The sequence below is a fragment of the Anser anser genome (assembly GCF_964211835.1).
Source record: "Anser anser genome assembly, chromosome: 11".
Classification (NCBI taxonomy): Eukaryota; Metazoa; Chordata; class Aves; order Anseriformes; family Anatidae; genus Anser; species Anser anser.
Window position 1 is genome coordinate 13,919,527 of NC_139732.1, and position 23,946 is coordinate 13,943,472.

The 23,946-nt window shown below is 39.7% G+C and overlaps 2 protein-coding genes across 10 annotated transcripts in view; one reads left to right on the top strand and one right to left on the bottom strand.

Moving 5' to 3' along the window:
- LOC310879852 (uncharacterized protein) overlaps positions 1-23,946 on the bottom strand; it is a 216,968-nt gene that overhangs the window by 68,752 nt on the left and 124,270 nt on the right. For 4 of the 6 annotated variants that reach the window (XM_083794796.1, XM_083794795.1, XM_083794798.1 and 1 more), the window contains exon 5: positions 1,209-23,220. The exons of the other annotated variants lie outside the window; for them this stretch is intronic. In XM_083794796.1, coding sequence (XP_083650922.1) covers positions 23,208-23,220 — 13 coding nt within the window. In that variant the 3' untranslated portion in view covers positions 1,209-23,207. Of the gene's footprint in view, positions 1-1,208; positions 23,221-23,946 lie in introns of those variants that run through there. 6 annotated transcript variants of the gene reach the window in all.
- The window catches only part of CHST8 (carbohydrate sulfotransferase 8), a 131,524-nt gene that overhangs the window by 12,005 nt on the left and 95,573 nt on the right, over positions 1-23,946 (top strand). The window lies entirely within an intron of this gene.

A 23,946-nucleotide genomic window follows, 5' to 3' on the forward strand; every position in this document is an offset into this window, starting at 1 on the left:
CTCACAGTTATTTAGAGCAATTGGAAGCAAGCATGGTGACACTGGTCTTGATAGTAGCAAAATATTTAACATCTGTCTCAGTGGAGAAGGTGCTCAGAGTTAGAGGCTTACCTTGGGAAAATGAAATCCGAAGCACACATTACATCAGTTGCATATAACGATCACATTTTCTTAGCCTAGTAGCATGAACCTGTCTCTTTATTTCTTTTATCTAACAAGCTGAAATGTTCTTTGGAAGTAAATTCACAAGGATCTCACGAATGCACAGCTGTATTTGGTTTGCTGTGCCCATCTTCTACACAGTCACAGCTCAGCTACAGAATATGCAGGGGAAATGGGAATGCAGCAGCGGGGGGCCTAGAGGGCTTGTTCAGACACAGAAGGCCACAGTCCACAAGTCATTTCTCTGACAGCATTCCTCTATCATAAGGAGGAGAAAATTGTTATTGACTAATAAATACAGGTTTCGCAGCCAAAGCAAACTCACTGCTAAACAGGCAGAGGATAGGAATGCCCATTGGCTCCTGGTAGGGCTGCTGCCACAGACAAAAATCGGAGTCCCGCAGACAGATGAATAGCAGGGGCAGAAAGCAGTTGAGCTCCAGTTGTGGAAACAACATTTAGCACGGCTAATCACCACTGTATCACCACAGTATTTTACAGCAGCCAGCACACTCTATGTGGTGAGGTGAGGGCAGCCACAGGCTTGGAGGCTGCACCTCACAGCTGGGAGCTGCTGGGGGGGCCAGGGCAGGCAGAAAACGCCCCTGCGAAGTACATGGGAAGAGTTGTATGCTACGTTTTCCAGTTTTGTTATCTCTCCATGCTATTTAAACTTACAGAGCTAAAATATCCCCTTTCCCTTACCAGCAGGCCTAGGTAGTGCCTAATGAGCTCACTGAAGATACCGGATTGATTTAGCTAGTTCGTTTTCTCTGCCACAGGTTTAATAATTGCACAATTCTCTGCGCAAAATTGGATCCTAAAGACGATAGGGTTATTTTCCCCTTCGTGTAGAAGCAGTAATAAAAGCAGACTGGAAGTCTCTCTGTCCTCACAGTGGGCACTGTGGTGTCAGTGTCAAATGCAAGCTGACGAGGCAGCTGATACCAGCAGGGCTCCCAGAGGTGGGGAAGGCAATGCACAATGTTTCTTTAAATCAAATCTACCTTGTAGATTATTTATACTGGGGGGGGGGGGGGGGGGGGGGGAGTTTTCTAGTTTTAAGTCTTTGCATTTCCTGAACTTAAGACATTTCATTTTTTTTGTTTGTTTTTAAATGGATGCTCAAAGCCTACGAAAGCATTTGGGAGTTCGCCTGTTACCCAGCTAGGCCGTGTTATGACTGCAGAGTGTCAATGCCAAATAGCTCTTGTCACTGGTTCGTCCCAACAGATCACAGTTTAAAACAAATACTACTCAAGCTCGTCGACCAGTATTAGGGCTGCTTTCTAACCCATGTCCCGAGGCAGTGCCCCCCTGTCATGCTCGGCCCACCCTGGCCAGGGCTCTCGCAGGCTGCAGCCGGCCTGCTGGTCACTCACCAGGTGTTGCCACCCCGGGCTCCCCACGGCCGCAGGCCCTGCGTGCTTGGTCTTGTCACTACGACCACAGTGCTTTCAGTTTCAACGGATACTTCTGACATAGTGAAAATGAGCCTGTGGAGATCTAGGTTAAGGAAAGCCCTGGAAATGCGTCAGGTAGCTCCACAACTCCCCTTTCGTGATGGCCCAGGAGCTGCATGCAGCCCAGACAAATGTGGCAAGGCCCACCCGTGTTCTGGAGAGTTCTGTGAGTGAGCTCAGTTAGGGGATTTGCTTGCCCTGCTGTGGTTTCCCTTCTTCATATGTTGTAGGCAGTTTGCTGGCAAGATTATGCAAAAAGAAAAAAAGAGTTTTAAGTGACTATTAGAGAATGTTTCCTGAAGTGCGTTTACTGTCCTTAAATAAAACTGTAAATGAAAAAAAGAATTGAAAAATATGAAATATTCTAAAGAAATTTGAATAGTCTCTTCACTAGAAAATTTATGATTAAAAGTAAATTAGTCAATGGATATTCCATCAGTTCTATTGAATATCTACTACAGCAAAGAAAACCATAAATAAAATACGTACAAAAGTTTATAGCAATCTCTGTCTCACAGGTTCATAAATCTCTTTTTTGAAAATTCGCTTTTCTGTTATTTACCTTTCCATTATTTTAAGTGAACAGTATCCACGGAGCACATCCCAAAACAAAATGAAATTTTATGGATTCAACAAAATGATCCACACCAAAAGATAAGTAATATTGCAGCAGGAAAGAAAGGTGTATTTATTTTTTAGTTTAGCTACCAATTCAAAATGTTGACACAGTCTACTCAAGTGGCATGTCAAAGGAAACCTCATATTTACAAAGCAAACCATCACTCTCTTTTAACATGGCATTGAATATAACTTGCTCTCTTGCTGCACAGAGCTCTCTCCTCTGCTTTCCATGAACCAAGTGAAATGAGTGGGTATTTTGACGACCTACCTGATATAAAGTGAGGGATATAAAAAATAGGGCTTATTTTTAGTTAGAGAATAGTATGAAGGTAAAGATATAATCCCTTCCTCAAGCATTCTAGTCCTAAAGAAAATAATTGCCGCCAAAGAAAGCCTGCTTTTCATAAAACATGTACAGCAAAAAAGACCACCCCCAAGTCCAATGACCATCAGCTGTCATGTAGGAACACCGACCACCTGCTGCACCATGCCTGAGCAAGCACCTGCCCACAGGAGGCTATTTTCCAAAGCCAGAAGCAATAAACCTTCATATAAAAGCATATGCAAATATATAAACAAAAACTAATACATACAAAAACACATATACAAGAAGTAATGAATTCCAAAATACAACTTCACAATGTTTATCCAAAGCTTTATAGAGAAGTTAATAGTTTTTTAAGTACCACACAAATTTATTGAACTGAAAAGAATATTGACATAATATGCTAATGAAATCTGCATTTAATAAGATATATATCCATTCAAATTCTCTGTACCTTTCTGTCAGCAGAGCATATTGCAAAAATGAACCATTGAGGCCGCAGTTTAATCTGATATAAAATCAAATGATCCATGTTAACAAGACAATTAAGTAACTGTCTGAAACTGAAGAAAAAAATTATCAGAAGTTCACCAGATAAAAACTGGTTTTGAATAATGTGAAAGTGTGATTATACAGTATGCAAACTGAGAGTTGTTTCTGTGATTAGAATAATATGGGTAGTAAATTAGATATCAATTTTAAAACACAGTAATTATGAAGAAAGCCTACCTCAGGTGCTTCAAAAAAGAAAGCAAAACTACAAATTACATGCTGTTTGCATTGGCCTATTCAAAATTAAGGGAGAATGCATTACAAGGAAATTAGCACTTGGAAAGATTATTTGATGGCAGTAAAATTGAAAATTACAACAGATTCTTTTTTGCTGGACGTGGCAAACAAAATGATGCACCATATATGTTATTCAGAGGCACGACAGATATTGTTACCCACAACAAAACCTTACCATGCAGTTGGTACAGATCTCAGGGAATTTAACTTTCCACTTAAAATTCAACGATTGTAGCTAATAATATTGTACACCTAGTTTGATGATGCAATATAGGGATTTTTCCCCAGCAAAATGTTATTCTAGAGGCAATCCATAAACAGTCTGGTACAGCTCACTCACAGGTACATATGTCAACTTTACCTCCACCAAACCAGCCCAGATGCTGGATGCTCAGAGGCACCATGGAGCCAGCCTGTGAGTACAGCTCTGGAATCCCTATGTTTGTGCCCCTCCACAACACACTTCAGTGCAGCAGCTGTCAATAAGTCAGTATGACCTGTGGACCCTGAAGTCCATGGATTGCTTTTAAGGTAATGAAAAGGTCCAAAAAATTTCAAGAAAAGTAAGCTTACTCTTAACAGACCTCAATATAAAGAGGCCCGTATCTCCACAGAATAGTTTTAGAGGCTCACAGACTGAATGAAGATAGAAGCTACTGCTTTAAGGGTATGATTGCCAGAAATGCACCTAAAGCTATGTATTCCGTTTGATTTACAAAACAGAGATGATCTCTCCAAAAGGAGAGTGAAGTAAAAAACAGTCTTTCCTGGGTGTGTACGATTAGGGGTGCCCACACCAGACACAGCTAAAAACTTGCATTATCTCACTGGGCCAGTGCAGGACCCACATCAGCAGTAAATGAATGTGCAATTAATGGACCTTTTTGCAGCCTCGCACAGCTTCAAGGAAAAAAGAAAAAAAACAACACTCAATTTCTTCAGAAGCCACACCATATTTGTTTTATTTATATCTGTGGAACTTTTGAGGACAACTTTTCATGTAGCTCATCTCTTCCCCTCCCTATAGTTACCCTTACTGCTTGTCCATCATGCTGGGAGCAAGCAGAGCCAGATACAGAGATATACTCTCTGTTAGATACACTCCAGCTGTTGGTGGCAACCACATTTAACCCTTCTTGCAAATGTAAATCTTAAATGTAAATCTGGATCTCTTTTATTAACGTTTATTTAGATTTCTGGAACGACAAAAAGGTAAGGATATACCTGGGGAAATATCTAAGGCTTCAGAATGCCTGGTTTGGTTTAAAACTCAACTTCCCTGAAAAAAAAGACCCAGAAATAACATACACAGCCTCTGCTATCCCTGACAGCAACCTCATGCTTTAAGCTGCAGTCAGGTCCATCTGCTATCTTTCTGCCCAGGTGAAAGTACAAGCCCTTTTGGGAGCAAGTGTGACTGGGCAGGGACAGTACCTAGCACTCCTGCAGGCAGGTTACAGCCTTCCCACTTTAACACCCAAAAGCAGCAGCGGTCCATCATTCTCACCACCTCTGGCCTTTTGGTGCATTGGGCGCACAGATCTTTCTAGGATTGCTTTAGGTATTTATGTGTATGAATGGATAATTTCCCCAACAATTATGCTAGCTCTTAATGCATGTGAGGATTCATGTACATAAGTGCTTAGAAAAATGGCCTCAGAAAACCTGATTCAAAGACCATTGAAGTCACCAGGAACATTTTCATTGACTTGCTTTGCACTCTGTCCCAGGTATTTATCAGTTCCTTCAGCCCCTCTTTTTCAATAGAGTAGAACTCAGCTTACTAAAGGAGATACTCTGTTTTTTTCTTATTACTGGTTTAAATTCATATTCACAATGCAGCGCTTTGAATCAGAGGTTTTCCCTAGATGCTTCTGATGCTTATCCTCCTTTGTTAAAGAGAACGCTACTTCACATAACAGAGCCGGTAGCCTCTATTCAAAACCTACCAAGCTGCAAAGAATGATGTTGTCAGACAGACTGATCTTTCTCCAATAACTTTTGCAGCACTTTTGTTATGAAGATGTTAAAGATAACACAGAAGAGAAAAGGAACAGATTTAGAGTCTTGGGATAACAAAATACAAAGAATGACAAAGAATCATACTATTGATACTTGTAATTGAAAGAGCTACAGAGAAAATGTATCCACTGTTTTGGAGAAGAATGGGGGAAAATGAGAGTAATGTGAGCTGCTAAAAAAAAATAGGAAAAAACAATTTTTGAAGGATTGTAGTTTGTTTTAATTGTTGTAATTTAGATTTAACTGTGATAACTGGAAGGAGCATCAGCTCAAGACAGCACACCTTCAGGGTTCTCAGCCCCCAACTCACAAATGAACCCAGAGAACAAGTACAATAAAAGATTGGAAACAGCATGTATATCTTAGTAACAGAGATTCAGAGTGGTCATCCTAGCTCTGTAAAAGAGAAAGAGAAATGATTTTAAAATGCACTGATAGTGAGTGTCCAAAGCAGCATTACACTAATTTATACTACGATGCAGCTTCTCAGGCCAAATTCTGTTTGCATGGTCAAGGTTTGTATGTGGATTGTGAGGTGCTAAATACTTAGCAAAAGAAACTTCAAATACTGAAGAGTAGAAAGCAAATCACATAAAGAAGAGCTACTTAAGCTGTACAGGGGACAAAGTCCAAGATTTATTAAGAAAACTACATGTGTCCAAAGATAGCTTATGATAGAATGGGAGAGATTCTCCTAATACATAGCACCATCCTTCATGTCCTATGCTCTAACTAAAATAGATAAATAAATAAATAAATAAATAAATAAAGAGTGCAGGTTGCCCTTAACTCACCTGACTTTGGTTAGATTTCGTATTTCTTGGAGTTAGCCCTTTTTCTATCAGGGAAAAAAAAAAAAAAAAAAAAAGAAAAACCAACCAAAGAAGAAATCCCAAGGCAGTATTGACAGTTCTGTTATATAAAAAATGGATTTCCTCATTGCTGAGTAATTGCCACACTCTTTAGCGTGTGCCAAGCTGCAATACCCAGAGAAGGGTTGTTTTAGCACGCTGACAGGCTGCTTAATGGCTGAGTGCATTACAGCCTGCAAGCCAGGTTCTCTAGCATTCACTTGTTCCCTGTTTCTCTCTCTTTGGTACACCTAATGAACAAGTTTAAAAGGATCAAACCACTGAGTGGATAATGTACCTGGTGGGCTCTCTCAGAGTATCTTTTTCTTGCTTTGTACCTTTGTAAATAAGTTAAAAATGCAGCAGAGAGGAAAATTGCTAGTGACACCTCAGACCTCGCTGGCTTTCCTACAATACCACAAGTTGTAAAAAGCCTCTCTGAACAGAACAGAAAAGTAGTTATTCCAATTAAAAGGGTTGGAGTAATAATTCTGAAGTAGCATGTGTCTAACTTGTCATTTTTAAGTGAAGTCTTCTAACACATTTCTGTATTTTCTGAAATTTTTGCACAAAGTATTGTAGCTTGCAGAAGCTTTATAATTAAACACCTATCACAGTGAATAGCGTGCACAGGAGTTGAGGATTAGGTGATCCTGTAATAGGATTTGCCTGCTAATTGTCACTGAAATGACAGCAGCCTCTGTTAATAGGAGCACAGGAATTGCCATGGTGGCTTAGATCAGCAGCCCATCTTCCCAGTGCAGTATCCTGTCTTTAGCAATGGGAGGTATGATACGATTTAGAGGAAGATGCAAGGTAGTCTGCCACAGAATAAAGTACTATCAAAGTAAGGTTTCTCCAACATTCTCATTAGTAAAAGACAGCCTATGCCCTAACACAGGAGCGTTCACATTTCTTTAAAAGTTCTTTTCACTTTGGCAAAGCAGCCCAATCTTTTTCATTTCTCTGCATGAAATTCTTCTTCTGTGGCTCCTGAACAATCTTGTAACTCAGCAGGCACACCATGCCAGAGCTGCTCAGGGCATGGCTGTGATGCCTCTCCCTGTTCATTTGAATGTTTGCAGCATCGTGGTCATGCCTAGATAGTGGCTGCATGGTTTGAATTTCAGGAAGAACAAGGACCAGAAACTGGTGGATTCAAACAGAACAGAAACATGCAACATGGTGGTGCAAAAAGTGGGATGTGTAGGGGAGACTTTCCTAAAGCCTGTTTGCTTCTAAACTCTGCAAGCAGTGCAAGAAACTTTGGAATTCAGGGGAAACTGCAACTGAATTTAGCAGTATCTCCTACTGACTTTAGGAGAACAATCTCAAATCTTTAGGCAGGGCTGTCAAGAAGGAAGTGAGCTACAGCAGCTTCCCTGGGCATACCAGTAGCGAGGGATCCAGAAGGAGGAAAGAAGCACTTCTGCTGGGCCAGTGTGGTCCCGCCCCATCACTCTATTCATATAACGTGCAAGGAAAGGGGGTACTGAGGAGGGAGAAGGATGGAGGGGGGTGATGTGAGAAGAGAGGCTATCTGAATATTTGTCTGATCAGAGCTTAAAACAGTGTCTGCTCATGGTGTAGGTTGCAAATCGGTCAATTCCTGACTTCACTTGTAAGATGCCATCATTTAATGATTTGCGATCCTTGTTGCTTTATACTCAGGAATAAAACCAATCATTCAGAAAACTTACACCATGACTTTTGCATTATTGTTTCTGTTGCAAGAATAAGACAAAAACAAGCTCTGAAAGCAGTAAGCTGCAATATCAGGTAATTATATCGCAATACACTCAAGCTCTTTCAAATAATTAGCTAGTCAAACATCTGCTGCAAATTAATATTGGGCCAAACTCGTCTCTTGGGTAATTCAATGGACTTCAGTACCATTAGGTAAGGGATGATCTGTTCCAACACATTTACTGTCTGTGGATAATTTGCTCTGCTAGAGCTTCTTCCTTGCATTGGTCTAGCTTGAAATCCTCTTGCAGTTGCTATTTACTAGCTTGTGCTGATGCATCCACTTTTTCAGGCTTAACTCACGAAAATTCGAAATGCACCCACTGCCAAGGAAATGAATTTATTCAATAAGTACTGCAATGTCAACTCTTAATAATTCTGTAATGCTGGAATAAACAAAGTCAAGAATTATGCTTGGCTTTCTACCCATCAATAAAACCTTATAAATCTGTAAGGACTCATAAATTTCACTGTACAAAAACTCATATCAAGGCAACTCTTAACTCGGAAAATTCAGATTGCATTTTAACCAAACAACAAATAAAGCTAATATGTATCGACTGCATTAACAATTCATAAATACACACAAAAGAAATAAACAGTCTTTATAGCGTTGCCATGTCTTTGAGGCATTGATTAAATTCGGTAGATGCCAGTCTGTCACTCTAGCAGCTATTCGATAAGTCTAGTGTTTGTCCATCAATGTCTTTTGTCGTTGGTCTGACTGACTGTCCTGCTCCTGCTCAGGTTGGCAGCTATTTCAAAAAATGAACTGTCACCCTGGGATAATCAATTAATCAAGCATGAGTTGCTTGACCGAGCCTTCTAATGAATGTTAACATGTAAACACTTGTCAGACACTTTGCAGACCACAGGGTTTGTGCGGTTATATTCATGTCTGGGAATCTGAGTGGCAGCGAAGCCCGTAAGCATGGACCCATCTCATTGTGTTAGTAATGCACATTGCTTGCAAGCATGTCTTTAAAAAAGATTAGCTAAACCTATAATGATTTTATTGATTTCACAATTTTCTCCTCCTCTATGGAAATTGAGGTGAATCTTTGGACTGAGCCAACTATGCATCGTGTAGCGCCCTGGTGTGAAAGGTTAATGCATTTTCATGAGCCATTACCTCCCTCCTCTCACACACAAGAGCAATTTATATCCAAAACCTGTAATTACAATGCAGCTTAGCAACACCCCAAAAATTCTATTGCTATGGCAGTGATAAGCCTCATTCTTAGGGATTACATTTGTCAAATTAATAGTAAAACTATGCAAAAGTTCTCTGTGAAGATCTGCAATTTAATTATTTTGTATAAATATACTCGCTTGAATCACTTTGGCTGTTATTAGCAGAAGACCAGAGGGTAAATATTCAGTAAGCAATGTTTACTGTCTGCTAAACTATACAGGATCCTCAGGCACACTGAAGTATCAGTTTTGTTCCCTAAACTTATTCTTGAATCCTTAAATAATTTGAGTGCCTAAACTGTTGAACAAAATGGGTTAAAGATATTTCTAGACAAACAAAACCTTTTTATTCCTAAGGTAACTGCATTTCCACAAAGAAACACCAGATTTTGTCCCTCAAGTTTTGTTTCTTTTTTTTTTTCCACTGAAACCTCCAACAAAACCCCAAAAAGAAAAAACATGTATTTTTTTTGCATGCAAACACAAGAGTTTCACATATAAATACATTTCTTTTTGGAACACTTCCACTCCTGAACAATCCCCACTGAACTCAACTGCACTTTTTAAAACCAGAATACTTATTTAGATGAATGATTATGGATTTAGGAGTCCAACTTTAGTCAGGCTGGTTGTAAATTCATAGCCTCTAGTCATGTATTTATAATTATGAGCTTTCCCGTGCCAGTTTGTAAGCAGAACTCCCCTCTGCTTAACATGAGGAGGTATGCTGGAGTCTGGCCGCATGACACAGCCAAGCATCAGTAAGACTTTGCATACAGAAAAGATTTTACAATATGTCCCTTTTTTAATTCAAAATCACAATTCATGGACAGGAACTCTCTTTATTTCATTTTTTTAGATACTATCCCTTCTCTGAGCACATTTTTGAAAATGCATGAAGCTAATTTAAACACGCAAAATGTCATCCTGTACCTCTGTGCCACATGTCAGTATTTGCAAGTCTGCATGAAAGGGCACCCATTAGGTACAGGAGTACGCAGGATGTATTCCCTTCTGGTACTGGCACACACGAGTTAAGCATATGGGAATGTGTGCAAGCCACAGTATGCACATTAATTTGGAAGATCTGACATTTATGAACTTGGATTAAACTGCTTCTCATGATTACAGATTCATGTTTCTGGATGACTTTACCAGGAGTATCTTGGACGGAACCCTGTGGGATTGTTCCGTGAGGCACCAGACGGGGTAGCAGCATGCGTGGTATGGTTAGCTTCAGATTTCTCTGAATCCCAGTAAATGGTTCACAGCAATAATTCTAGGAAAATTCCATTTTAATTATACTAATTCTTATTTAGCAAACTTAATTTCTGAACACAGCATACAGTACTGTGAAATCATATGCGCTATGCTACTAAGGACTCCAGTAAAACTGTATGCTGATAAAGCAAGGTTGCTTATAGACGCGGACATTCACAACCTGATTTGTTTAAAAACTCTAAAGACCTCTGACCAAACAAATGACCGCAGAGGCAAGTTTACATCCCCATGTGCTTGGGAAACTCGAGGGGAAGCATACACATAGCCTAGTACAGTTAATAAACAAATAAATAAATCTTTGCTTCTACCTTCTAACACTGCGGTCGCTTGTTAGTGCCCAAATATTCTTAATGCACTTTGGGGAAAATAATGTATTGTGCAAGAACATATCTGAGGCCAAGGCTGAAGTTCAGTTTAGGAAGCTAATCCTAATGATCTAAATGTTTCTGTCTCTCTACCAGAGATCACCATTCCCACAATGTGGCCGATCAAAAAAAATCACGGGAATTTTCATTTTCAGTAGTTTAAACAGCCGTTATGAATAAAAATACTTTTTTTTTTTTTTTCCTGGGTTATAACAGGACCAAATCAGTTCTCCAGGTGCCTCACCCTCCTGTACGTATCCATCTATCCTTGCTCACCAGGGCTAACTCTTGGAACCAGCACAGTTGCTGGCTGTAAAACAATCACACGACCAAGTTCAGACAATGCCAGGCTGGACTCAGCCCAGCCATGCCCAGGGGCTAGTTCAAACTTGCCTTTATGTAAGCCACCACTAAAGGTGCTTTGAGCTCAGATTACTGATTTTGCCTGATGCAATCAAACAAAAACAAATGGGTAAAGGACGGCAGCATCTTAAAATGCGACAGTGTCTACTACGTATTATCTGGCAACACGCTTACTTCCCAGAGGCTTTCAAGATAAAACACTGCAGTGAGTACAAGGATTACTCTGTTCGGAAATGAAGCTGTATGTTCTTTTGTGCCTCCCAAATCACACAGTGGTATCATTCTGATATAAAAAGCATCAAAAAATGAAAATGGCAGCCAAGACAGTACATATCACACTGTATACATGCTTTTAAAAGCATTAATGTGGCACTGAAAATATGCTTCCAGTTATTTTAATGCTAGTTACCCTATATATTTATATTTTTGGTACATTATTATAATAGAATATTTGCTTGCAAATACATTAATTTATTCATTGGAAACACCTGAAATCAGTTTTAAGAAACAGACTAATCTTAGAAATCTTGGGCTTTATCAACTCTCCAGTTCCCAAAGCTTGCGATTACATCAGCCAGGGTAGAGCTATTTTGTTTTAATCAAAATTGATTTTTTATTATTATTGCCACTTCTCTTGATTTTATGGAACTGCATGAGTGATAGGGCAGTGCATCATGTCTTATTCATTCCTTACGTTACAGTTGGTAATGTAAGTGCTTCTTCTGAATATCCATGAAATTAAAATGTATGGGAAATAGTATTTATTTCCTCAAGAATGAGAAATGCCTTTGGAGGAGAGGCAAGCAAGAAAACCTCTCTCAGGATGCATAATTTGCTCTCTACCTGTGCCCTCTTGAGTGTGGTCTTCTGACTAAAATGAAGGAGAGCAAGGAGGTGTTCAAGTGGAACAAAACCGTATCAGTTAACACAGCTATCAAGTTTAGTTTGTTTGATATCATGGAGCCTGATTCTTGTTCACGCTTTTCCACTGTAATTTATACCCTGGCAAATTCCTCTGCAAATTGATAGAAAATATAGATGGGTGTTAATGTCATCAAAAATAAGGCTCACATAATGAATTTTTTTATTTTCACAAAATGGCCTTGAATTTTCAGACGTTACTTTACAGGTTTTATTTAACGAACAGACATTTTTGCTGCTTCCCAGGATTTAACGAAGTCAATGGAAGGTATGCCTGGCTGGAAAGGACCCAAAAGCCATTGCCTTTATGAAGCTTGGGTTCTCCCCACCTGGGATTCTCACTCCTTTAAAATTCCATGAAGGCATTTCTGGGTTGAAAACAGCTATTCTACAATATCATTCAGCCTTTGTCCCAAGTCCCTTTAAGTTTGCAGTATCTGTATAGTTGAAGTTGAAAAGAAATAAAAAGGAAATCACAGCAAATACATTTAGTCTAACTGTGACTTACAGTGTAGTGGAATCACAATGCTGCACATTAGCACTTAATTTAGTCTACTCTCTCTCTCAGATGATCTAACCTGGCCCCTCTGCACGTGATTTCTCATCCTGTCGAGGGCTTATCCATTTCCAAGCAGACCATAGCCTGACCAGATGCATTCAGCAAACTCAGTTAAGCGCTAGGTTTTAATGAAAGATGGCCAGACTAAATGTGCATGAAAACTACGGTGCACTGATACCCAAGAGTACCATCTATTTTGAGCAGCACTCAATTTTATTCATGAAAGAGCTGTGAAGTTTCTGACACATGCTCTGTTGCTGTCACGACATTTTTCTTAACCCTTTGCCCAAAGCAGCCGGGGCTGGGAGCTGCCAGTACCTGCTGGGAGCAGATCCCCTGCGCGTGCTCTAGATGAAAGAAAGATTCCAGCGTCCCCCCTAAAGCATCAGCCCACAAGGAGCTGCCTCCTAGGTTATTTGCCTGTCAGCCTCGTGCATTTTCTCATCTAACAAAGATTTTACTCTGGGGAATCCATGAAGAGTATTTCATATGGTTTCAAATCCATTTCCATACCTTCTAAAGTGTTTCATCCAGAGCGCATCTACGACTGTCTAGTACCAGATTGCAGGGATCTTTTTGGAAAGACTTTGCCTGAAGCATTGATTTGCAAATGCATTCATACATGCTAAGCCTTAATCATGTGCCTGCTCCCATGGACATCAATGACACAATGTGAATATTTGCTTCATACTTAATATACTATGGAGCAATACAACAAGGACAGAAAAGCATCCCTGTGTAAACACTGAGGACTGTGAGAAAAAGAAACTGAAACAAAGAAACAATGCCTGCACTTTCCCTTCCTCCCTCATTACAAAATTACTTTCTCTCTCTCTTGTGGTATTGGTGTATATTTCAGCCTCCCCTCTTCTAAAGGTCTTTTTAATTCAGTGTTTTCATTTAAAAATGCCAGCTGAAGATATAAAGAACCTACAGCATTAACATGTTGAAGGCTGTTGGAACTCACAGGATCAATTTACATGATTTTTAATTCTCTTATATTTATTTGGTTAATCTTAACATAATAGAGGTGTTTTTTTCTGTAGCCATCTCTAATATTTTTCTGCTAATGTGAGGGCTGAACACTTTTTTCATAAGAACAAAAAAAAAAAAAAAAGAAAAAGAAAAAGAATTACAAAATCACCTGACTGCAGGAGCAAGGGATTGGGGGGAAAAAATAAAACCACCTCATTTTTTAAACAGATTTTAAAAATAATTTTTAAATATGGCAACTAGTAACACACACATATATATATACATATTAATTACAACCTCCTCCCTCCAAGGCTAACTCGAGCTGTATGTGGAGCACAATTTGCTCAGGACCTGAGCAAGAGCTCCTTGCCAGTGGCCCAGCAGAGGCACAGGAAGGATGCACAGACTGGACTGGCTCTTCAAGACTGGGGATTCCCCTTCTACTGCCTGCAAACTTGGTTTGTCAAGGAGCAAAGAAGGACCAGACTTCAGGGAAAGGGGGGAGCTGAGCCTGTTACAAGAGCCGCCTACAAGGACACCAGCAGGAACGTGGTGAAACTGCGTCCCTCCGGCACCAGCCTTGCGGCTCACAGGCTCTGAGGCAGCAGCAGTCCCCTCCAGATTTCAGCAACGAGCCAGACTTTTAAGTCACCGTCCTCCTACCGGTCTTTGAGATAAACACAGTGTGCTCCTTAATCCTACCAGTGGCTTAGCTGTGCTTTTTCACTACCTGCAGCTTAGAGGATCAAGCCCTGAGTTGTTAAATGATCCAAGGGAAATACGTTTCAGGATTTTCATATCTTCCAGTTTTGCAAAAAAGCTATCGGTGAAAAAGACAGCAAATAATCATATTTGTTGTACAATTAAATAGCAAAAAAAAAAATCACAGAAAAAAACACACCTTTATCTGGAGCAGACTAATTCAAATGCATATGCTGCAACTGGATGGCACCACATCCACCTAACCACAGCTGGGTAGATCAGATGGAAGATGGCATTCACTTAGAGCTCAGAGCTTTAAGTACAGGCTGCATATGGTATACATATGGTTAATCCTCAGAAATCAGCAACATACACAAAAGGAGAGTCTGAAAACCCCTAGCAGCATAGACCTGAGTGCAAACTCAGGTCTAGAACTGCTGAAGCTCATCTCGAACAGCAATTAATTGCCTTTAACTGGGAGGGAACATCATGGAAAGCAACAAATAGATTCAATTTTCATTAAGAAATGCAAGATCCCTGCCCACCTGGTGAGGCACACAGCACTGCAACAACCTCCTCCCTCATACATGTTCATCCCCACTCTCTCATTCAATCAAACAAATTTTGGGCTACTGTTTAGTGGAATTCCCATTTGAACATAAATTTTAACTACATCTTCCAATGTAGCTGACATATTACAGAAAATAGGATCAGATCTTCAGTTACTGAAAATCCATCAAAGCAGTCCTTGCCAGAAGCAAAGGATCTAGTTACCTGCTTGATTTCTTTGGTTAATTAAGTCTTCTACACAAGGTATTCTTTTGCAGACAGCATCGCATTCATGGTGAAAGAGTAATAAAACAGTAGAGCTGTTCATGTTCAGCATTTGTACTGCTTGTTATTTGGTTAAAGAAAGTGTAAAATCTACTTAGAAGAGGAATCATTGCTATCATACAGGAAATTAGCTCAAGGATAGCTAATTTGTCAACTAAATATACATCTGTATCGCTCTCTATATACATATAGATATAAAAGGATGAAAATAATCCTGTTTGTAGGTTTTATTTGTTCTTGCTCTAAGTTAATACCTCTGTGTCTGCCTAAAAGGAAAGTGCCTGGCACAGTTCAGAGCCATCTTCAGATGGTAGCTTTTTCATTTCAGAAGTGCAGTCCTTGTTACCCAGAGCTCTTGGTCAATGAGCAATTCCAAATGCAACACCGATTACAGTATTGACCAATTTCTTGCACAAAAGCTATCCGAAGTACTAGCCAAGCTCAAACGCTCTCTGGTACGTGTGCTCAAGGCCAAAGGAAGAGCTCCCTCACACTTTGTATCACATCGCAGCAATGTCCCTCTGACTTCAAAGCTTGGATAGAAGATGCAAGTACCAATAATGTAGGAGAACTACTGGCAACAGTAGGAGACCCTCTAAACACCTGAAGTTAATTTAACTAGGAACTCTAATTTTCACAAATGTCACAAGTGACATAAAAGAAAGAAATCTGCTGTATTTAACAAGCAGCACGCATGGGCATCCTGCTGGCCGAGGGACACAGTCAATTCTCACTGCTTTAGTGTTTACTTCATGGCTCCTTTGAAAACAACAGTGGCTAACTATGTTGATGGAAGTCTAGCCTGAGGTCCCAGAACAGTCATTAAACTCTTAGCCTTCTGTTCAATATAAAATGACATGTCCATTCTGCATTTCTTTCGCTGAGCTGCTATGGAGGAGCCACGATTCGATTGATATGCCTGGCTCAAGCCCAAAAATGATTGCATTGCACTTTCCTCTAGCAGCCTGTCAGTTCGTATTCAGAAAGCCATACAGGATGCAATTGTCTGGTCACTGAAAATAGCTTCTGTGCATATTTAAGCCATTTCAAGGTGGCAATATGAGAATTAATTCTCTCTTCTCCTTCTGGAAATTCATCATTTGCATGGCAGTGCTGTTCAGCGTGCATGGCATCATCACATCCCATAACATATTAATATTTTAGTTTGTTATCCCTTCAGTTATTTTTAGCAGCCAACTGTCCTTGTGTGAAGCTCAGCACCGCAGCGAGATGCTTAGGCATGTTCTGTGCATGGTCAAGGACGTATCGTCATACATCTGCTCAGCAGGCTGCAGCCTTGTCTATTATTAAAGTAATCTCTGAACTGCTACTGTAACACATGTAATCATCAGACGCAGGATGTCTTTTCCCACCTGCTCTCTATTTATTGCCCTGTTATCCTACAAGTTTTAACGGTAACTTGCATTTCAGCAGATAAACACCTAGAGTGGAGACTCATTATAACAAAGCACAGAGTATGTTGTGACTTCGTTTATTTAATTTCAGTTTGAGCTAATAGAGGATATTCTCATCTCTTCAGTATGCACTTCAATTATTAGCATTAGTTGAAGGACACAGATTTATAGCAATTAACAAATATCAATCTTCTGTGTATGCAGGGAAGACTCACATTTAGTAAATAAGTGGCTAGCAGAGTTTATTGCTTTGTTTCTACTTTTTGAAAATACACAGGCTTTCTATAGGACCCGAAGTATTAGAATATCAGTCTGCAAATGGGTTTATGTCAAATTCTATATGCTCAAAAGATCAGTGGTCCCCAACTGAAGACTTTACTCCTTTTCCTTGACAAAGTAATGGGCTCAACAAACCTTATAATGTGTTAGCTGCGTACACTCCCCCTGCCATCAGGTTAACTACCTAATTTTTCTACCACTTGAAAGCAGAACTTCTGCATGTAGGTATTAAGGGATAAATTTATTTTATTATTTCCCCCCTTCTATTCAATACAGAAAGTGAGAATACGTGTAGTTGAAACCATCAGCAAGAATTAATGTTACAGCTTTTGAATTTACTAGGCAGTCTCTCAGAAAACAAGGGAAATAACAATGTCACTGGAAGTGCATTGCAGGCTCTCAGACTCCCAGGCTTCACCTTCAGGAACCAACCCTTCTGAAATTATGGCTTGATTTGTTTAGCTGGCTTGCCCTCCCCATCTAACTGCATTACACTCATGCCACGCTCTGCAAAAAAGAGAAGATTCCAACTTTCTGAGAACACAGAAGGCAAATTCTCATGTTCACCTTCAAAGACTAAAATAAAAGATTGTTGTTGGATAACTATTTTGCCTACATATAATTTCTGCCCAGTACTGCTGTTCAGCAGTTGCCATCCCTGAGAAGACAAAACTTTATAGAAATTGAAATACCAAGAGCAAACACTTCCCACTCAAAAACAGCACTTGTGCACAACTCCCTTTCCTTGCTCATCCTCTCCTCCAAAACATCCAGGCTGAGTGTACCTGTCCACGAGCCCAACATCACATGAAGGCTTTGGGGATACTGCTATTGCTACTACATCCACACTTTACCTTCCCTCCTACTGTTGCATCCCTGCTCATACAGACTCTGCTGTCAAAACATTTCATTCTGAAAAAACAATCAAAAGAAATACGGTAGGAATGTCATTCCTTAGGCAGCAGGTCACTGCCAGTTGATTGCTCTCCCTGATGACAACCAAGTGCTAGGGGAGCAAAACAAGAAATATTTACACCAGTTACTCTCTGCTTCATAGAGAGCAGATCTGCATCACCGCTAAATCAGAGACTATTGCACATATTTACATCGATTGAGTTTAAACAGCACTAAAGGCCAAGGGATGAGAAAACACTTTCTAATTCAAATGTTTCGCAGAAGAGCTTTCTTTCGCTGTAGGAAAGTGGTGGATCCTACAGCTGTTGTGTGTTACAGAGGTTGTTATACACAGGAGAAGTTAGGTAGAGGTTAAAGGTTAGCATTTTACAGAAATGCTAATGAAGTGCTGTTTATTCCATTTCTGCAGTTTATTTTGCAGCCTTTTTTTTTCTTCACTCCATGCTTATAGATACATATTCATGTTCACCAACTCACATGGTATATGATGTCTAAAATTTTAGGCATGTATTCATTTTAGGGGAAAAAAAGATAAATGTCTTATGTTTGTAGCCAATATGTGATATAACAAATACTAAAAAAAGAGGTAAAGAAAATATTTAAAATCTTAATTCATATGATGCAAATAATCAAATAATATGAAAGCTCTTACTGTTCTGGTCGTATTCTCAAGGAAAGAGAGACCCCCACCCATACAATTTCTGAATAATAATTCTATAACCATTCTATAATTTTATAATAGGTTACAAAAATTCTGAGGCTCAGCACCAAACTATCTATTCAGAATAGAATAAGCATATGAGAAGGTATTTACACAATTGACAGCACACTAGTTTTCAGGAAGGATATTAAAAACATAATTGGTTCATAATTTATTCATGAAAAAAGTAAGGAGTTGGAAAGGATGGCTTTATTTAAAACACCTAGACTTCACAGTAACCACATGTTAAAATCTCAGCAGGACTCCTTTTAAGAGGAAATGGGATAAAATTCACATAATTAATTAAATCATAATTCATTCGTGAAAAAGGAATTAGAAGAGACAGCCTTATTTAAAATGTTGAGACTCCAGTGCTACCAAACATTAAAATCTCAGTAAGGCAGTCAACTCATTGTACCAAACATGTAAGCCAAGGCCTGCACCAATTCTTGGGCTTGGATCTGGGTGGGGTGTAGGGATGTACATCCTCTTTACAGAGAACTTAGAACCAATGGTCCTGCCAACAAATTTCTGTTTAAAGGCAAAACAATCATGTTTAAAATATAAAAAAGATCACACTTCTCACAAACTAAGAATGTTCTGTGGTGCAAGTAAAGCCAGAAGTTCCTCTCCCTCTGCTGAAATACCCAGGTTGTGAAAAACTTGTTAGGGGAATTGGTCAGTTAAGGTATCAACAAGTAGACTGTCCCAAGAGCCTTTGGGCTGAATATTCTGGGATGAGTGCTTAAACTTGTATAAAAAAGAACAGCGCTTGGTAATTGAAGTTGATAATGGCTGACTGCCACCCTGAATCAATGAAGTACTTCCTCACGTGCTAAGCTTGAAGTGGGCAATTATTTTCATTGAAAGCAACTGGACTGCTTACATGCTCAAAAAAGTTACAAGAATGACTTCTGTACGTAGCAGCAGCTCTGGCAAGCTAAACTCAGGCTTCCTCTGAGAAGGGTGGTTTCTGAAAGCAAGCAGCAGGTTGGCCTCCCTCCCTTTCTGCATCTCGCATTTCAACCTCATTGCCAGGTCTCACACTGGCAATAAGATAATAAGATGACACTCTACATCCAAACACATCCATTCACTGCTTAAAGCCACTGCATGTTCTAAACAACCTAATAAACAAAAGGTTTCAGGTGCTCAGCAACACTTTTCAGGACAAGGCTTGTAATGAGAGGCAGCTACTCGCATGGTGTGCTTGTTTGGTAATCAACACTAAAAGACAAGGCCTTGTGCTTGTATTCATCTACAGAAAAAATACTCCTGGTTGTGGCCTTCAGCTGGTTGCAAAAATAGGTTCCACTGTTGCAAATAAAACCCTCTTCAGATGCAATATCTGAGCTGGCGAGAAAACATCAGAGCCCCATTTGAAAGAAGAGCCCTTGGTCATTTCTTTCCTCTCTTTTCTTCCAATAGCAGCGGACATACGACATAGCCATGTCCTGTATTGGACATACATAACCAGCTCGAGCTCTTCTGTTTGAATGCAGTTTGGGGATAGCTATACAATACACAGAAAATGTCCTGTGAAAAAGAGGCAGTATTTAACATAGCCTCAATGGCTCAGGAGCAATGAATTCATGAGTGATGAGCATCATTTCAAGCAAGCATCATCTGCGCCTCCCTACAAGCATATGTACATGCAATGTATTGTCCGGAAAAGTGTTTAATACATATTTAATATACTTGTTCTGTAAACATGTACTAATGGAAGCAGCATTTGCTAGCAAAGGTGGCCCTGTCCATGGCTATTAGTGGTAGCACTGAACACGTAAAGTTGTTCTGTGCTTTCCTATGCTAGACAGATGGAGCTCATCCGTGCACTGCACGGCCTGTGCTCCCATTCATGGTGGTAGAAAAAGTACACTCATGTTAGTTTTCATATCTGACTGCGAAGTCAAATGCCATAGTTAACCCATATCGCAATGCATGAAAATCAGAGAGCCAACAAAGCCTCTGCACGTGACCCCAAAGAGTTTTTCTAAACTTAAACGTCACAGCCTTAACACAGTATCTTGTTTAAACTAGATTTGCATAGAGACAATTGAAGACACCAGTCCCAGATAACTGGTGGTTCATATAAAACGACTAATCGTAACCACCATGAAGAGACTGTAGACCAAAAGCAGACGGCTTACCCACTGGTGTCAGGCAGCACTGAGGGTCCCACAGCCTCCAAGTACAGGGAGAGTGTCTTTCAAAGCCCTTCTAGAGATACACAGGAGCACTGGCCACGCTAACTGGAAGGAACTGCCCTAGTTTCATTCACAAACTACAGTTTTTTACGTTTTATCTTCAGTGCAGTCGGAACCAAACTCCAGAGACTTAACTAAATACTCACTGAAGTCTGTCATCCTTCTGGGGTAATTGGTGAGGCGTATGCGCATGTGATGGAGCACAGTTTTGTATCAGTTTTGACTTTCTTATGGAGATTCATTTCCACAGCCTTTTATTTCCCATTGAGTATAACAATTCACAGCAACAACGCCTCACAGTAACGTATGATAAACTTGCAGAGTTTTGCAGCAGGAGCTAAATGAAATGGTGCCACCAATGCATTGTAGTGCAGTGCGTTCGCTACTGCTCCTATCAGACAGGCGGATATTAAAGTTCCCATTGCCAAAAGAACAGCGAGATGAACTCTTCTGCATAAATAACATTGGCATCAAGGGGTCAACATATAGACTGATGCAGTGAGGAGAACAACGTAAACCTCTTCCTCACTGCGTGCTTATTGTGGTAACAGGGAAAAGAGACTCCTGCTTTCACTTTCCCAAGTGACTGCTGTGCTGATCTACACCAGGCCAGAGACACTACAAAAAGGGGAGTGCTACACAGGACACATGATATGTGCGTGTGTGTAAATTCTTCCATTGTTTTCCACAACAACCTGACCCTTCTCTTTTTTTTTTCTTTTTTTTTTTTTTAATAAAAGGCACAGTGAGCCAAAAAAGGGTTAAAAAGAAAATCTGGTCTTCATACTTTTTTGATTTTGTGAGCATGAATCTCTTTCACGGAACAGCTGTCAAGTCAGCCAACGAAACAGGTCTGCTTAGGTCTCCTGATAATACCAACTGCTGTTGTTCATGTATCCTCAGTGACAGCAGCAAGATGAAAATCGAAATGAATCGCTCTACAAATGAGACACTTTTCTGCTTTGACTTTCCAAATGTGACAGTGTTGTTTGTTTTCTCAGTCAGCAACATTTAAAGATGTTAGAAAGCTCTGGTGTCAGAAAGTTGCTCAGGGGGCAGTTTCAAAAAGAATAAAAAAAGGGGGGGGGAGAAATCTGCATGAAAGCTCCTTTCACAATTATGTTCAGCTTTCTGTCCATTAGTACTTTCCCCAAACTGAACTGCAAAATATTGCTAGCAATACAAACTACTGCTGACTTTAAGAGGCAACGGTTACCATTTCATATCTCTCTACAAAGTATTTATTCAATATCCTTACTGTGCTACAGATGCACAATGTTGGTTCTCACCATAAGAGTTACAGATCAGCTTTAGCTCCCACTGATGAGCTGCCATAGCGCAGATGCATTAGCTTCTGTCAGTCTGCTTAGGAGAAAAGTGGTTTCAACAGATCACACATTACAGAGAAAAAAGATTTTTAAACGTGCACGTTCCTCAATATGAGTTTGAAATATGAATATTTGCCTTTCTAGCTGAAAAGCTGAAAGCACCCTCCAAATATAAATGAATTAAGCTTCTGCAATATGTGTGAAGTAAATATTTCTCTCCAGCTTGCACAGGAAGAACCTAAGGCACAGGGTACCCAGTGGAACTCATCAATTACTCTCGTTTACTGCAATATGTAGCTGGAAACAAAAATTAAAGTTGTAAAAGACAGTGGGTGTTTTTTGAACAATTGCATTAGAACTCATAAGCCATATGAAACACCGAAATATATTCTTATACATGCAAAATTAAACCTGCCTTTTAAAATATATTTATGTGGCATAATTTTATTCCTTATCCAAATTCCTAGACACCATTACCTAATACAAGAACAACACAATGTTCAAACACAGATTTCCCCACATATTGATACACATGTTCCCATTCTTGAGAGTGGAATAACGTTAATACTTATCCACCAGAAATTAAAAAAAAAAAAAAGGCAGCTTTTCAAAAATGCTTTATGAATCTAAGATCATTTAGTTTCAAAGGAACGCAGATTGTAAAAATTCATCTTCATTCTTCATGGATGGTTACAAACATACCTGTTAGAGCGGCTTAGCTCGGGGCAGAACTGTACTAACACAAAGAAAACTGTCTCTCACATCAGAATGGTTTGGGGGTACACTGAGGGAATCCATGTGCATTTACCTCAGTTACATAGTGATATCCCAAACCTCCAGAAACGTTTGAAAGTTTCACTCTAAATCCACTGGGCCAAAATCTGTTCTCATTCCATGAATGCATCTCCGAAGCTCACCCTTGCCAAATAATCAACTTTCAAACTTCCTGTTCAGTCCAACAAGCTTCATTTGAGGGACTGCTCATCCAAAATCTCTGGGTTTGCAGGTGCCAGCTGTGAGACATCCACAGAGCCCAATTATGATTTAATAATTAATACCAGTACTATGTGCTAACAGCACTTTCAATCTGAAAGTCTCAAAGTGCTTTGCAAATACGAGTAGAGCATCCAAACATTGTGAGTGTCCCCATGTTACCAATGAAGGAAGCAATACTCAGTCGTTTGGTCATTTTATACAGAAAATCTGTGGGAAAAGTGAAAACGGTATGAAGAACCCTGTAATCCAAGTTTTATACTACTAGCACAAAGCTATCTTTTCTTCCTTTTCTCTTTTCTTTTTAAATTACTTTCTGATTACACAGAGACAAATTTTCTTGAATCATATGGGTAGATAATGCAACCAGGTCCACAAATTCTCCATCTTGAACCAGATTACTTCTGATAACCAGATGACTTTGCATGAAGACAGTTTTTGGCACCTGGTCCTCCTTGAAACTGAGGAATAACTGGAGATGTGAACCATGCAATGTGAACGTGTGCAGTTACCAGCAGTGACCTGTAAGATCCTGTACTTCAGCTGCTAAACTTGGAGCTCATTCTTTAAAGTTTTCCATGCTAGGAATGTCTACTTGAATTGATTATTTATTTGTTAGTATTTCAAAATAAATGATCCATCAGTTTTCAAAAATGAGCTGAGGAAGGGGAAAGGGCAATTTTGGAAAGTGTTTTTTTTTTTAACCAGTAGTCACTATATATTTTGTTGAGCAAATGGCACTGTTGCTGGTAAAGGGATAGTGCTGGTGTTAGAGAGATTTGCCTTTTGCTCTCATATAACCCTTTGCTCCCACCACAGCCAATTTCCTTGCATTTCCAAGTTGAAGACCTGAGGTCAGCTCAAGCTTAGGGCACTGAAAAAAACTCAGAAGATCAGACAACTAACAAGATAGTGAATTATATAAAATCCTTCTTG